The sequence below is a fragment of the Chiloscyllium plagiosum genome, unplaced genomic scaffold (genome assembly GCF_037043375.1).
Source record: "Chiloscyllium plagiosum isolate Xiang-an unplaced genomic scaffold, Cpla_swu_hap1 HiC_scaffold_2, whole genome shotgun sequence".
NCBI classification, from domain to species: domain Eukaryota; kingdom Metazoa; phylum Chordata; class Chondrichthyes; order Orectolobiformes; family Hemiscylliidae; genus Chiloscyllium; species Chiloscyllium plagiosum.
In genome coordinates, this window is record NW_028270140.1 from 127,417,828 (window position 1) to 127,434,159 (window position 16,332).

Consider the following 16,332-nt stretch of genomic DNA (forward strand, 5'->3'; position numbering starts at 1 on the left):
TCGGTTAAAGTGTTTCTGCTTTAACGCAAGGAGTGTCAGAAATAACAGTGATGAACTTAAAGCATGGGTCAGAACTTGGGACTATGATGTTGTGGCCATAACGTAGACATGGGTTTCACAGGGTCAGGAATGGTTGCTAGATGTTCCACAGTTTAGAACATTTAAAAAGAATAGGGAGGGGGGAAAAAAAGAGGGGTTATAGCATTGCTAAACATAGAGTGCTATGTAGTCATAGCTATATAAATGAAGGTTGTTGAGGAAAGTTTGTCTACTGAGTCAGTATGGGTGGAAGTTAGGAACAGCAAGGGAGCAGCCACCTCATTGGGGGTTTCCCCTAATAGCAGGAGGGAGATCGAAGAACTCGTAGGCCAGCAGATTTTGGAAAAATGCAGATATAGCAGGGTGTTAGATTAGATTAGATTAGATTCCCTACAGTGTGGAAACAGGCCCTTTGCCCAATAAGTCCACACCGACCCTCCGAAGAGTAACGCACCCAGACCCATTCCCCTCTGACTAATGCAACTAACACTATGGGCAATTTAGCATGGCCAATTCACCTGACCTGCACATCTTTGGACTGTGGGAGGAAACCGGAGAACCAAGAGGCAGCCCACGCAGACACAGGTAGAATGTGCAAACTCTACACAGACAGTTGCCCAAGGCTAGAATTGAACCCTGGTCCCTGGCACTGTGAGGCAGCAATGTTGTTATTGGTGACTTCAACTTTCCCAATATTGACTGCAACCTCCTTAGTGCAGCTGGTTTGGTTGGAGCCGTTTTTGTCAGGTGGGTGAAGGAGGGTTTCCTTACTCAGTATGTGAGGAGAAAGTGAGGTCTGCAGATGGTGGAGATCAGAGCTGATGTGGACATGCCGACAAGGGGAGAGGCCATTTGGATTTGTTGCTCAGCAATGAGCCAGGACAGGTGTCAGATCTCGCGGTGAGAGAACACTTTGGTGGCAATGACTACAACTGCCTCATATTTACCATAGCCATGGAGAGGGAAAGGAGCAGTTACCATGGGAAGATATTTAATCAGGGAAAAGGAAATTATCATGCTATCAGACTGGAGTTGGAAAGTACAGATTGGGAGCAATTGTTCCACAGAAAGGGCACAACAGACATGTGGAGACTGTTTAGGGAGCAGTTGTTGCGAGAGAACAGAGGAGCTTCTCATCAAAAGGAAGAAGGCAACTTACATAAGGTGGAGAAAACAAGGATCTAGCACAGCTCTAGACGATTACAGGCTTACTAGAAAGGAGCTCAAAAATGGGCTGAGAAGAGCCAGGAGGGGGCACGAAAAAGGCTTGGCGGGAAGTGTTAGGGAGAACCCAAAGGCATTTTACTTATACGTGAGGAGTAAGAGAACATCAGGGAGAAGGTAGGGCCGATCAGAGATAGTGTAGGGAACTTGTGCGTAGAGTCTGAGCAGATAGGGGAAACCCTAGGTGAATTTTTTGCTTCGGTTTTCACTAAGGAAAAGGACCTTGTTGTGAATGAGAACTTTGAGAAGCTGGAAATAGGCTTGAACAGATTGAGATTGAGGAAGTTGATGTGCTGGAAATTTTGGCAAATATTAAGATTGATAAGTCCCCAGTGCCAGACCAGATTTATTATTGCTTGCTCCTGGAAGCAACAAAAGAGTTTGCTAAGCCGCTGGTGAAGGTCTTTGCTTCCTCACTCTCCACGGGAGTCGTACTAAAGGATTGGAGGGAGGCAAATATTGTTCCTCTTTTCAAGAAAGGGAATAGGGAAATCCCTGGCAATTATCGACCAGTCAGTCTTATATCGAGTCAGCAAGGTTTTGGAAAGAATTCTGAGGGATAGGATTTATGACAATTTGGAAAAACATAGCATGATTAAAAGCAATCAGCATGGCTTTGTGAGGGGCAGGTCATGCATCACAAATATTATTGAGTTCTTTGAGGAGGTAATAAGACGGGTTGATGAATGTCAGGCAGTGGATGTGGTGTATATGGACTTCAGCAAGGCATTTGATAAACTTCCCCATGGTATTCTCATTAATAAAGTCAGGAGGTATGGGGTACAGTGAGATTTAGCTCTCTGGGTTCAGAATTAGTGGCTGACAGAAGACAGAGAGTGGTTATAGATGGAAAGTATTCTACCTGGAGGTCAGTGATGAGTGGTGTCCTGCAGGGCTCTGTTCTTGGGTCTCTGCTCTTTGTAGCTTTTATAAATGACTTGGATGAGAAGACTTAGGACTGGGTTAGTAAATTTACCAATGACACAAAGTCGGAGGTGCCACTGATAGTATCGAGGGCTGTTGGAGGCTACAGGATGCAGGGCTGGGCTGAGAAATGGCAAGTGGAGTTCAACCTGGATAAATGCAAAGTGATGCATTTTGGAAGGTTAAACTTGAATACTGAATACAGGAGTAAAGGCAGGATTCTTGGCAGTGTGAGGGAACAGTGGGATCTTGGTGTTCAAGTGCATATATCCCTCAAAGTTGCCGGCCAAGTGGATTGGGTTAACAAAGCATATGGTGTTTTGGCTTTCATTAACACGGGGATTGAGTTTAATAGCTGCGATGTTTTGCTGCAGACCACACTTGGATTATTGTGGCCAGTTCTGTTTGCCCTGTCCTTGGAAAGATGTGGAGGCTTTGAAGAAGGTGCAAAGAAGGCTTACCAGGATGCTGCTTGGACTGGAGGGCTTGGCTTACGAAAAGAGGTTGGTTAAGCTCGAACTTTTCTCTCCGAAGATGAGGAGGACAAGAGGTGACCTGATCGAGGTGTACAAGGTAATGAAAGGCATGGATAGAGTCGATAGCCAGAGACTTTTCCCCACTGCCATGACAGGTCATAGTTTTAAGGTGTTAGGAGGAAGGTATAGAGGAGACATCAGAGGTAAGTTCTTTACACAGAGTTGTGAACGCGCGGAATGCGTTGCCAGCAGTGGTAGTGGAAGCAGAATCATTAAGGATGTTTAAGTGACTGCTGGACATGCACATGGACAGCAGCAAATTGAGGGCTGTGTAGGTTAGGTTATTTTAGTTTAGATTAGGATTATTCCTCAACAACAACGTGGACCGAAGGGCCTGTTCTGTGCTGTACCTTTCCATGTTCTACTTGCTGAGATGTGTGCTCTACTTGTTTGTATTTACTGTCAGTGGTTGTATTTGCTCACTTCTTTTGCCTGCGTTGCCTACCTGATATGAACACTAAATTTAAAACAAACCTTGTCACATCAGTGTACACAAAGATAGCAGAGAAAAAAGTTGTCAAGCATATTATCAATAAGATAATGAGCAGCCATAATATTTTAGATTCCATTTGTTTACTGAGGATCACCTCTCAGAAACAATCTTAAAACTGAATTCTCTGCGAAATTTGAATTAAAAGAACACACCTAAGAACTTGCCAACATTCTCCACTTTCTTGGCCATGTTCATCTCAAGTACAAAGTCAGCATGTGAACTAAATCCCAGTAATTCTGCTGCTTTTGCTCGAAGTGGAATCAACTTTTCAAGAATAATGGTGTTTTCCTGCCAATAAAACAAAGAGAATTAATCAATTAATTTAACTTAATAAATATTTCAAAAGCACATTTGAGATTTGTTTCTCAAGTATTAAGATATTCAATAGAAATAAAATCTGCCATCCAAACATTTTTAAAATTTCTTTAAGATTATGGTCACTGCATTTATACAATGCCTTAAAGTAGTAAAACATCCCAAAGTGCTGCACAGCAGCACGATAGGAGATTTGACAATGAACCACTAAAAGTGAGATTTGGATAGATAATCAAAGGCCAAAGAAATGGCTTTTAATTACTATTTTAATGGAGAAGAGGAAGATGGAGAGTTGGTGAAATTCCAGACCTTTTCTCTGAAAAATGCAGGAGAGTACGCCAGAAGCAGCACCAGGCAAATCTAAAAATGAGGTGTCAACATGGTGAAGCTACAAAACAGGACTACTTGAGAGCCAAACAGCACAAAAGCATAAAATGAGGCTGAATGGACAATCCAACCTGGCCTCATCCAGCATCAAAGATACCAGTCTCAGATAGTTTGATTCACTCTGTGAAAAGCCTGTGGACCCTGACAACACTCTGACGGTAGTTATAGAATCATAGAGATGTACAGCATGGAAACAGACCCTTGGGTTCAACCCGTCCATGCCAACCAGATATCCCAACCCAATCTAGTCCCACCTGCCAGCACCCAGCCCATATCCCTCCGAACCCTTCCTATTCATATACCCATCCAAATGCCTCTTAAATGTTGCAATTGTACCAGCCTCCATCACTTCCTCTGGCAGCTCATTCCATACACGTACCACCCTCTGCATGAAAACGTTGCCCCTTAAGTCTCTTTTATATCTTAGATCTCTTTTATATCTTTCCCCTCTCACCCTAAACCTATGCCCTCTAGTTCTGGATTCCACCAGAAAGGACGATGGATGAGGACTTGCCATCTGAGGTAGTTTGGGCTGAGGTTAGGAATAGGAAAGGTGAGGTCACCCTGTTAGGAGTCTTTTACAGGCCTCCTAATAGTCCTAGAATCATTGAAGAAAGGATAGGGAAGGTGATTCAGGAGATGAGTGACAGTAATAGGGTGGTTGTTATGGGGGACTTTAACTTTCCTGATATTGATTGGGAAAGCTATAGCTCAAGTTCGTTAGATGGGTCAGTGTTTGTTCAATGTGTGCAGGAGAGTTTCCTGACACAATATGTAGACAGGCCAACAAGAGGTGAGGCCATACTGGATTTGGTTCTGGGTAACGAACCAGGCCAGATGTTAGAATTAGAGGTAGGTGAGCACTTTGGGGATAGTGACCATAATTCGGTGATTTTTACTCTCGTGATGGAGAGGGATAAGTGTGTACTACAAGGCAAGAGTTATAGCTGGGGTCAGGGAAATTATGATGCGGTGAGGCATGACTTAGGATGTGTGGCTTGGAAAAGTAGACTCCAAGGCAAGAGTGTAAATGATATGTGGAGCTTGTTCAAGGAGCAACTATTGAGTGTCCTTGATAATTATGTACCTGTCAGGCAGGGAGGAAAGGGTCGTGCGAGGGAGCCGTGGTTTAATAAGGAATTGGAATCCCTTGTTAAATGGAAGAGGGCGGCCTATCTCAAGATGAGACGTGAAGGTTCAATTGGGGCGATTGAGAGTTATAGGGTAGCCAGGAAGGACCTGAAGAGAGAGCTAAGAGCAGCAAGGAGGGGACATGAAAGGTCCTTAGTCGGTAGGATTAGGGAAAACCCTAAGGCTTTCTATAGGTATGTTAGGAATAAAAGAATGACTAGGGTAGGAATAGGTCCAGTCAAGGATAGTAGTGGGAAGTTGCGTGTGGAGGCGGAAGAGATTGGGGAGACACTGAATGAATACTTTTCTTCAGTATTTACTCAGGAACAGGGCATTGTCGTCGATGTGAATACTGAGTCACAAATAAGTAGAATGGATGGCTTTGAGGTATGTAGAGAAGAGGTGTTGGAAATCCTGGAAAAGGTGAAAATAGATAAGTCCCCTGGGCCTGATGGCATTTATCCTAGGATTCTCTGGGAAGCAAGGGATGAGATTGCAGAGCCATTGGCCTTGATTTTTATGTCCTCTTTGTCTACAGGAGTAGTGCCAGAAGACTGGAGGATAGCAAATGTGGTTCCCTTGTTCAAAAAGGGGAGTAGGGATAACCCTAGTAACTATAGGCCGGTGAGTCTCACTTCTGTTGTGGGTAAAGTCTTAGAGAGAATTGTAAGGGATAGGATTTATGCACATCTGGATAGGAATAATGTGATCAAGGATAGTCAGCATGGTTTTGTGAAGGGCAGGTCGTGCCTCACAAACCTTATTGAATTCTTTGAAAAGGTGACGAAGGAGGTTGATGAGGGGAAAGCGGTAGATGTGGTATATATGGATTTTAGTAAGGCGTTTGATAAGGTTCCCCATGGTAGGCTACTTCAAAAAATACGGAGGTATGGCATTGAGGGTGAGTTGGAGGTTTGGATTAGGAATTGGCTGGATGGAAGAAGACAGAGGGTAGTAGTTGATGGTAAAGGTTCATCTTGGAGTGCAGTTACCAGCGGTGTTCCGCAAGGATCTGTTTTGGGACCATTGCTGTTTGTCATTTTTATAAATGACCTGGAAGAGGGGTTAGAAGGTTGGGTGAGCAAGTTTGCGGATGATACGAAAGTCGGAGGAGTTGTTGACAGTGAGGAAGGATGTGGCAGGTTACAGCAGGATATAGAGAAGCTGCAGAGCTGGGCAGAAAGGTGGCAAATGGAATTCAATGTAGCTAAGTGTGAGGTGATTCACTTTGGGAAGAATAACAAAAAGATGGGGTACTGGGCTAATGGTCGGATACTTGGTAGTGTGGATGAGCAGAGGGATCTTGGTGTCCATGTACACAGATCTCTGAAAGTTGCCACCCAGGTAAATAGTGCGGTGAGGAAGGCATATGGCGTACTGGCTTTTATTGGTAGAGGAATTGAGTTCCGGAGTCCTGAGGTCATGATGCAGTTGTATAAGACTCTGGTGCGGCCGCATCTGGAATATTGTGTGCAGTTTTGGTCGCCATACTATAGGAAGGATGTGGAGGCACTGGAACGGGTGCAGAGGAGGTTTACCAGGATGTTGCCTGGTATGGAAGGAAGATCGTATGAGGAAAGACTGAGACACTTGGGGCTGTTTTCATTAGAGAAAAGAAGGTTTAGGGGTGACTTGATTGAGGTGTACAAGATGATTAGGGGGTTAGATAGGGTTGACAGTGTGAACCTTTTCCCGCGTATGGAGTCGGGTATTACAAGGGGGCATAGCTTTAAATTAAGGGGGGGTAGATATAGGACTGAAGTTAGGGGTAGGTTCTTCACTCAGCGAGTCGTAAGTTCATGGAATGCCCTGCCAGTAGCAGTGGTGGACTCTCCCTCTTTATGGGCAGTTAAGCGGGCGTTGGATAGGTATATGGAGGATGGTGGGTTAGTATAGGTTAGGTGGGCTTGGATCGCCGCAACATCGAGGGCCAAAGGGCCTGTACTGCGCTGTATTCTTCTATGTTCTATGTTCCACCACCCCAGGGAAAAGACTTTGCCTATTTATCCTATCCATGCCCCTCATAATTTTGTAAACCTCTATAAGGTCACCCCTCAACCTCCGACGCTCCAGGGAAAACAGCCCCAGCCTGTTCAACCTCTCCCTATAGCTCAAATCCTCTAACCTTGGCAACATCCTTGTAAATCTTTTCTGAACCCTTTCAAGATTGACAACATCTTTTCGATAGGAAGAAACCAGAATTGCACGCAATATTCCAACAGTGGCCTAACCAATGTCCTGTACAGCCGCAACACGACCTCCCAACTCCTGTACTCAATATTCTGACCAATAAAGGAAAGCATACCAAATGCCTTCTTCACGTTCCTATCTACCTGCGACTCCACTACCTGCACTCCAAGGTCTCTTTGTTCAGCAACACTCCCTAGGACCTTACCATTAAGTGTATAAGTCCTGCTAAGATTTGCTTTCCCAAAATGCAGCACCTCGCATTTATCTGAATTAAACTCCATCTGCCACTTCTCAGCCCATTGGCCCATCTAGTCAAGATCCTGTTGTAATCTGAGGTAACCCTCTTCGCTGTCCACTACACCTCCAATTTTGGTGTCATCTGCAAACTTACTAACTGTACCTCTTATGCTCACATCCAAATCATTTATATACATGACAAAAAGTAGAGGGCCCATCTTGACATGCTCTATCGATGACCTTCCTTTCTTGGTAAGGTCAGGAGTAGAGAGGTCTTCTGATTATGGTAATGTTTAGCATAATTTGTAATTCCTCAAGTACTGAAGCAGTCCATACCCAAATGCAGCCAATATCCAGGCTTGGGCTAATTAATGTGAAGTAACAATTGTGCCACACTAGAGCCAGGTAATGCCCAACAGAGAATCTAATGTTCTTAGTTATTCAACTTGAAAGGATGTAGGAAAGATATTACCAAGGTTGTAGGGTTTTAGCTGTAGGGAGAGGTTGAATAGGCTGGGCTATTTTCCCTGTAGCATTGGAGGCTAATGAAAAAGGGGAATATTTAAGATGTTAGAATTAAAAGATCAAAAAGATTATACAGGATTGAAGAACTTTGTAAAATAAAAGAGATAGAAATTTGTGGTTTGAGGCAAAGGAAGGCAAGAGAGAAAGAGGGAGGGAAGGGAGAGAGACAGAGAGAGAAAGAGAGAGAGAGATAGATAGAATCAGAGAAGCAAAAGCTGCAATTACAGAAGGAACTGTCATCCTGTTTCAAGATGGAGGGAAAACATAGAACAGTGCATTCTGACCCATGGTCTAACATAGGCTGACAATTTCCCAGTGATTTATCATAATAAATAGCCTTTTATTTTAGGAGTTGCAAGCTTCCCCTAAGGCTTTTAGGTGAAGTAAAATTACTGCATGTTAAATTGATCTTTGTGACCAGCTGCCATACTGATTACAGCTGTAAATAGATTAAGGCTAAGTATGAAAGCTGTCAGATGAAATTTCAAGCCACAAAATGGAGAACTTGTGACATTTGCTTGCTAGATGGACACTTAAAAACAAAATCCTACTAATTATATACAGCACCATCCTGAACTTCAGTTCATAATACAGATCTTTTTTAAGAGATGTTTTGGAGTAAGATAGCTAAAGTTTCACTGGATGTTAAAATCTATGAACTCTGCATTACTTTAAATTCAAAAATTTTAGTACCACTATCATCCTTTTAAATCTTCAGGACAGTGACTGCAACATGCAACATGAATTTAAACATATATAAATATATTTATATACTGAAATATTTCCCAGCATTAAGCACTAAAATAGATTTCTGGAAATCAGCACTCATTCAATCTGTTTGAAACATTGTCACCTCATCTTACCTCTTTACATCTAGAATGAAAAGCTGCTTCCATTTTCCTTCTGGTTTCAGGGACATAAGACTCTTTAATGATAGGCGTGTAGTCAGGGTATTTTAAGGTCACCTTGTATTTGTTATCACTAGTTTTTTCCAAATCATCAAGAAAGTCATCTGGGAGGCCCCCTGTGAGAAGCATCCAAGCTAAATTTACAGTTGCACACAGCAAATTGGATTACAGAACAAATTTAGATCTTTACAGAAATGAATAAAAATCCTCATCATCACCATCTGAAGTAGTCTGGTGATAAATCCTTAGCTTATTCTTTTCTGAAGAATTAGCCTGAGCCATTTTCTCAGCAGGTTTTATCAATGGTGGCTTGCCATTGCCCTCCACAGATAAATAGCAGGTAAAGAACAGCTCCTAGGTCTACCTCAGCTGGAACTAAGTTCGAACCTGTGCTTTTGGTGTCATTCTGAAACATACACCAGCCATCTAGCCATCTGAGCTAATTGCTCCAAATTAAAAATAAAAACAATTAAACCAAATTTATCCTTTAGTAATGGACTTTTGTAGTGTTTGGTCACGAGAAAGAAGGTTGCATTAAGCTTTACTCACCTTAATCATAACTAAGAAATTCATATCTTCATTCACAAATCATGTCCATGCATATAAGTGGATGATTACAGAAAGCCAGTAACATCATAGCTGCAAAACCATCCTTTCTTTTGACTTTCTTTGTTTGCCTCATTGCATCCTTGCTGACTTGCCAATTCACAGAAGCCAATCAAAATATTATACCCCTTTGAAGGAGTTATTCTTTAGAAACCTTAATGGAAGCTAGTTAACATTGGAAGATAGCAGAGCTTGATTTTGTCTGCCTAGACAAGTGCATACCTTATTTTGCGATTACTAAGTACAACCATGAGGGCAAACTTTCTCACTTCAACATGTTAAGCTGGATTTTGCAGTACCTTACCAGTGGTAAGCTTGATTAGGAACCAAAAAAGAAAGTAAATTAAAGGCAAGGGGCATGGCTGAAATATTAAATGAATACTTTTTATAAGCAAATGTTCTCCATACCATGGTGACACAAAAGGAAACTTGGTCACTAGAACGGTTTAAAATTGATAAGGAGGTCATAGAGGTTTCACAGTACTGAAAAAGGCCTTTGGACCCATCATATCCATGATGGTCATCAAATATCTATTTGCTCCCATTCCATTGTCCAGCACTTGACCCATAGCATTGTATGCTATAGTGTTTCAAATGCTCATCTAAATACTTTACAACTTGAGGGTTCCTGCCTCAACATGCTTTTAGCAGTTGGTTCTAGACATGCCTAATGTGGGGAAAATTTTTTTTCAAATTTTCTCTAAACTTCCTACTACTTACCATAAAACTGTGCCCCTGGTTATTGATACCTGTACTAAGGGGGACGTTTTATCCCTAACTACCCTGTTGGTGTCTGTAAAAATTTTATACACCTCCAACAGGCTCTCCATCCTCGGCTTTCTCTGCTCTATGAAAAATAACCCCAGCCTATCTACGTCTCTTTGCATTGCTGAATCACTCCAGCTGAGGCAACATCCTGGTGAATCACTTTTGCACCCTCTTTTGGGCAACCACATCCTTCAACTAGAACTGGCAACCAGAAGTGCATGCAGCACTTAAGCTGTGGCCTAACTAACATCATATACAGCTCAATCATAACCTCTTGCTCATCAAGTTCTATTGCCTTGACTAATAGAAGCAAGTATTTAATATGGCTTCTTAGCCATCTTATGTACTTAAGGTATGCAATAAATTGTTGGTACATAAAGTTGACAAGGTACAGGGACTTAAAGAAAGGTACTGAGAATTTTGATTTTCCTGATAAGTAAAGGCTTAGATTTTGGTATTTAGGACACAATTTCACAGTTGGCAGACAAACCAAAAGCTTGGGAGAATTGTAAACTGCGAAAAGGACAGTATTGAACATCAATAGGACATTAACAAGTTAGAGGAGTGGGCAGATAGGTGGCATTTAAAAGTCAAAAAAAGAAGTGTGAGTTGCTACACTTTGATGCAAAGAACAAGAAAAGACAGTTTAAAATAAAGGGTATGGCTCTAAAGGGTGTGCAGAAGCAATGTGACTTTCCTCATAGGCCATTAATGGTAGCAGGACAGAGATGCTTATTAAAATACGCAGATTTCTAGCTTCATTAACAGGGGCATACAGCATAAGATTAGGGAAGTTATGATGAACTTACATAGGACGCTGGTTAGACCTACCTCAGATGGAATACTGGTTCTTGGGACCGCACAAAAGAAAGAGTATGAATACACTAAGGACAGTATGTAAGATATTTATGGGAATGATTTCAGGGATTTTAAAGTTTCAAGTTTAAACCAGGCAGGTTGACTTTGATTGGTTAAGGCACTGCTCTGTGTAAAAATAAAGTGAATCACTGTCATCTATTTTCTTGAGTTGAGCTCCAATTAAAATAACATGAAATTTACTTATATTATAGTTTTGTTACTTTATTTCTTTTTCTGTTTTGACTTGTCCAGTTATCTTCCCATATATCATTTATTTCCTCCAAAAATGGCTAGGATGGATTATTTCAATAGTTCATAAGAACACAAGAACTAGGAGCAGCAGTAGGCCATCTGGCCCTTTGAGCCTGCTCTGTCATTCAATAAAATCATGACTGATCTTTTCATGGATTTAGATCCACTTAACTGTGTGCTCACTGTATCTCTTAATTCCTTTACCATTCTAAAAATATCTGCCTTAGCTTTAAATCCTTTAATGACATAGCATCAACTACTTCACTATGGAATTCCATAGATTAACAACCCTCTAGGTGAAGAAGTTCCTTTTCAATTCAGTCCTAAATCTGCTCCCTCTATTCTTGAGGCAATGCCCTCTTGTCGCAGCTTCACCTGCCAGAGGAAACGTCCTCTCTACTTCTATCTTATCTATCCTCTTCATCATTTTATATGTTTCTATAACATCCCCCCTCATTCTTCTGAGTTCTAATGAATATAATCCCAATCTACTCAGTCTCTTCTCATAAGCCAACCCCCTCAACTACAGAATCAACCTAGTGAACCTCCTTTACACCCTCTCTAGTGCCAGTATATCGGTTCTCAAGTAAGGAGACCAAAACTGCAGACAGTACCCAGGTGTGGCCTTACCAGCACCTTGCACAGCTGTAACATTACCTCCCTGCTTTTAAATTCAATCCCTTCAGCAATGAAGGACAAAATTCCATTTGCCTTCCTGATTACTTGTTGTACCTGCTGACCAACCTTCTGTGATTCATGTATAAGGACACACAGATCCCTCTGCATGGCAGCATGCAACAACCTTTTAACCATTAAAGTAATAATCCTTTTTACTGTTACTCCTACCAAAATGTATGACTTCACATTTATTAACATTGTATTCCATCTACCAGGCCTTCGCCCACTCATTCAATGTATCTATGTTCCTCTGCAAAGTTTCACAGTTCTCTGCACACTTTGCTCTGCCACTCATCTTAGTGTCAGCTGCAAACTTTGGCACCCCACACATAGTCCCCAAATCAAAATCATCTTTAAATAATTATGGTCCCAACACCGATCCCTGAGGTAGATCACTAGTCACTGGCTGCCAGCCAAAATAGCACTTATTTATCGTCACTCTTTGCTTCCTGTTAGTCAACCAATCTTCTATCCATGCTAATACTTTACCTGTAACACCATGCATCCTTATCTTATTCAGCAGCCTCTTGTGCGGCACCTTGTCGAAGGCCTTTTGGAAATCTAGGCACACCACATCCACTGGGTCCCTGATGTCCACCTTGCTTGTAATGTCTTCACAGAATTCCAAACGATTTGTTAAGCATGACCTGCCCTTCATGAACCCTCGCTGCATCTGCCCAATGGACAATTTCTATTGTGATTTCATGCAATTTCTTCCTTAATAATATACTCAAGCATCTTCCCCCACTACAGAGGTTAAGCTAACCGGTTCATTTCCACAAAATGTACTGGAAAATCTGCTGTAGTGCTATAAAACCCAAGTCACTTGCTTCAGTATTTACTTGAGCATGAGCCGTAAATAGAAGCATTAAAACACCTGGCCTGGAAAATAGTGTTGATATCTTGTTACTTTTATACTAGACAGATTTGTTACTCCAAGGAGAATAAGATTTATCACCACCAAGTGCATGGGAGAAAGTTACTCGCATTTGTCATGAACCATTGTTCATACCCAGTTCTTCCTTGGTAAACAGAAGAACAGTTGTATCCTCATTGAGATTCATGCTGAAGTCAATACTGAGCTCACTCATTTGCTTCTTGATAGTCTTGAGCTCCTGAACAGTAAGGAAAAAAAAATCAGTGTTATCTAATATTTCCATGATTTTTAAATTTATACCACAGATCTTCTAACTAATTGGCTGTCCAGCTGTGAGAGTCTAGGTAACAAGATTCCACACGGTTCTAGAGCTCCCATGTAATTTTGCCAGTGAAACATTTATATAACTGACACATTTCTTTGTATTGAATATGGAAGATAATAACATGACTGAACTTACTAATTGTGTTTCTTTTGGTAGGTGTAACCCATTCCTTCTTCCCAATTTCAGCAGTCTCTCCAAGAATCGCTTAGCCTCTGGTTTCAGGGCCTTGAGATTACATTTTTTCTGTAATTGTGCATAAAACAGAAATTAATTTCAGACTATGAAAACTGGGGCACAGGTGAGGATTGAAATTTCAAGTCAAAAATTTGAAATAGTGCAAACTAACATCAAATACTGGCACAGTGAGAATTGCTATCAAGGCAATTAGGCCTTTGCACTATAAAAATGTGCAGCAATTCCAAGAGAGTTTGTTGTTGACATTTCCCAAACTTTATGTCAAGATGAATGCCTGTGTGAGTCTCAAAAGCTACAATCACTTGAGCAGGGGGATTCTGAGTTCACAGCTCTCTTTGATACAGCTTCTGAATAGAAGTTTGTTTTTAAAAGAGATTGAAATTTGAGGAGACTTAAAAGCTTTGATGAGTGTCACGAGTGGGAGTTCATTTCACGATCAAGTGAAAGAGAGAGCTATATTTGATTGTTTGAATTTATTTTTCATCTCCAAAAGATTCTAAGTTCCACTTATGGTGGATTCTTGTTGAGTGACTACAGAAGTGAATTGGGATAGAAGGACCAAGGAAGGTATGAACAAGACATGTGCTGGTATGGAAAGATCATGGGGAATGTGGTGGGTAGCAGGGGTGAGGACTAGAGAACCATGAAGCATCTAAAATGACTGAGTTGAAGTCCTAGAGAAGAGAGGAAAACAATCTATCTATCTCTATGTCTCCACCATTGTCCAGAGTGGAAACTGGGTTTCACCTTTAAACAAGATGTGTCCCCAAGAAATTTCTCGACTTGAGCAACCTGCCTCAAAAAGGAAAGAACAGTTCCTAAGATAGAGAAAGCAGATCTGAAGAATAGGATATTTTGCTAAGAAGCTTGTATTTCCAATAAAACACGTTTCGTTGTTTTACGTGTTGTTATTCTAAAGCAACTAATTGTATGTCAAGGTAAAAAGAAATACATTAATGCCCAATAACTAGACAAACTGTTATTTGATAGAATATTCTATCAAACAAAATGAATGTACTTACTCTGCTTGTTCCTGATATTGAAGATATTAAGTCATTCAGTTCTGCAAATGAATTACATGCTATTGTAAAGACTGATTTGAAGATGCTGGTGTTGGACTGGGGTGTACAAAGTTAAAAATCACACAACACCAGGTTCTAGTCCAACAGGTTTAATTGGAAGCACACCAGCTTTCGGAGCAACCCTCCTTCATCAGGTGATAGTGGAGGGCTTGATCGTAACACAGAATTTATAGCAAAAATGTACAACCTCACAATGCTACACTTCTCCAGCTTCCACCCAAAACATATTAAAACAGCCATTCCCTATGGACAAGCCCTATGCATACACCGGATCTGCTCAGATGAGGAGGAACGTGACGGACACCTGGAAGTACTCAAGGAAACCCTCACAAGAACGGGGTACGATGCTCAACTCATCGACCGCCAGTTCCGACGTGCCACAGCAAGGAACCGTAATGACCTCCTCAGGAGACAGACACGTGCTGCAACTGACAGGGTACCCTTCGTTGTTCAGTACTTCCCAGGAGCTGAAAAATTACACCATGTTCTTCGTGACCTGCAACAATGAGGATGAGCACCTCACCAAGACCTTCTCCACACGTCCACTACTTGCCTTTAAACAACCGCCAAACCTCAAACAGATCATTGTTCGTAGCAAACTGCCGGCTCTCAGGACAACTCCATACAACCCTGTCACGGTGGACGCTGCAAGATGTGTCAGATTGTGGACATAGATACCACTATTACGCATGGGAACACCTCCCACCTTGTACATGGCAGGTACTCATGTGACTCAGCCAACATTGTCTATCTTATACGTTGCAGGCAAGGATGCCCGGAAGCATGGTACATTGGGGAAACTGAGCAAAGGCTACGACAACGGATCAATGGGCACCGCACAACAATCAACAGACAGGAGGGTTCCCTCCCAGTTGGGGAACACTTCAGTGGTCCAGGATATTCAGCCTCAGACCTTCGGGTGACCATCCTCCGAGGTAGACTTCGGGACAGACAGCAGAGAAAAGTGGCCGAGCAGAGGCTGATAGCTAAGTTCGGTACATAGGGAGGGTGTCAACCGGGACTTTGGGTTCATGCCACATTACAGGTGATCACCATTGCACTATACACACACACAGGTATTCCTACACACACACACTCTCACATACACACGGACACAGGTACACACAGACGCGCACACAGACACCCACACACACCCTTATAGACACACTCACACTCCCACACTCACATGCATCCCCTCACAGACTTAAGATACTCTGCACTCACCACACACACACACTTTTTCACACTCACAACCCCCACTCCAGAAAGACAGACAGACAGACACACACACACACACACAGACAAAGACCCACATGCACACATATATTTTGTGGGGTGAATTTGTACTTGCAGAGTTACATTGTACTTTGCTCAAAAACTGCATGCATTCATGTAGAACTCTGAGCTCAAAAGCTGCATGAATTTATGTAAAACTCTGTTATCTCACTTTTTAGATTAGAATCAATTCAAACATCATGGCATAGACAGAGAACACAGGGGGCCAACACCTTCAACATATTGTCTAGCTATCACCATTGTTAACAGCTAACCCGAGAATGCAACTTAAAAAAAAAGTTTTTGTGATTTACACATGAAAGAAGTGAAACTATCACTGTATTCTAACAGATGAAAGGCTTAACAATCAATTTTTCAATGTATAATTTCAGTTACATCACACTGTAAATTTTTGCTAAAAATTCTGTGTTACGCCCTCCACTATCATCTGATGAAGGAGCGTCGCTCCGAAAGCTAGTGTGCTTCCAATTAAACCTGTTGGACTAT

The 16,332-nt window shown here is 41.8% G+C and overlaps 1 protein-coding gene across 7 annotated transcripts in view; it reads right to left on the minus strand.

Moving 5' to 3' along the window:
• Positions 1 to 16,332, minus strand: part of LOC122557939 (neurolysin, mitochondrial-like) — a 58,429-nt gene that overhangs the window by 31,558 nt on the left and 10,539 nt on the right. For 6 of the 7 annotated variants that reach the window (XR_006313988.2, XR_006313989.2, XM_043706222.2 and 3 more), the window contains 4 exons: positions 13,409 to 13,516; positions 13,084 to 13,186; positions 8,865 to 9,025; positions 3,369 to 3,504 (listed from right to left, as the gene is read on the minus strand). Coding sequence is in view for 5 of the 7 variants with exons in the window: in XM_043706222.2 (XP_043562157.1) it covers positions 3,369 to 3,504; positions 8,865 to 9,025; positions 13,084 to 13,186; positions 13,409 to 13,516 (508 nt within the window). In the remaining 2 variants the exon portion in view is untranslated. Of the gene's footprint in view, positions 1 to 3,368; positions 3,505 to 8,864; positions 9,026 to 12,560; positions 12,959 to 13,083; positions 13,187 to 13,408; positions 13,517 to 16,332 lie in introns of those variants that run through there. The other variant, XM_088000716.1, reaches the window with a different exon arrangement.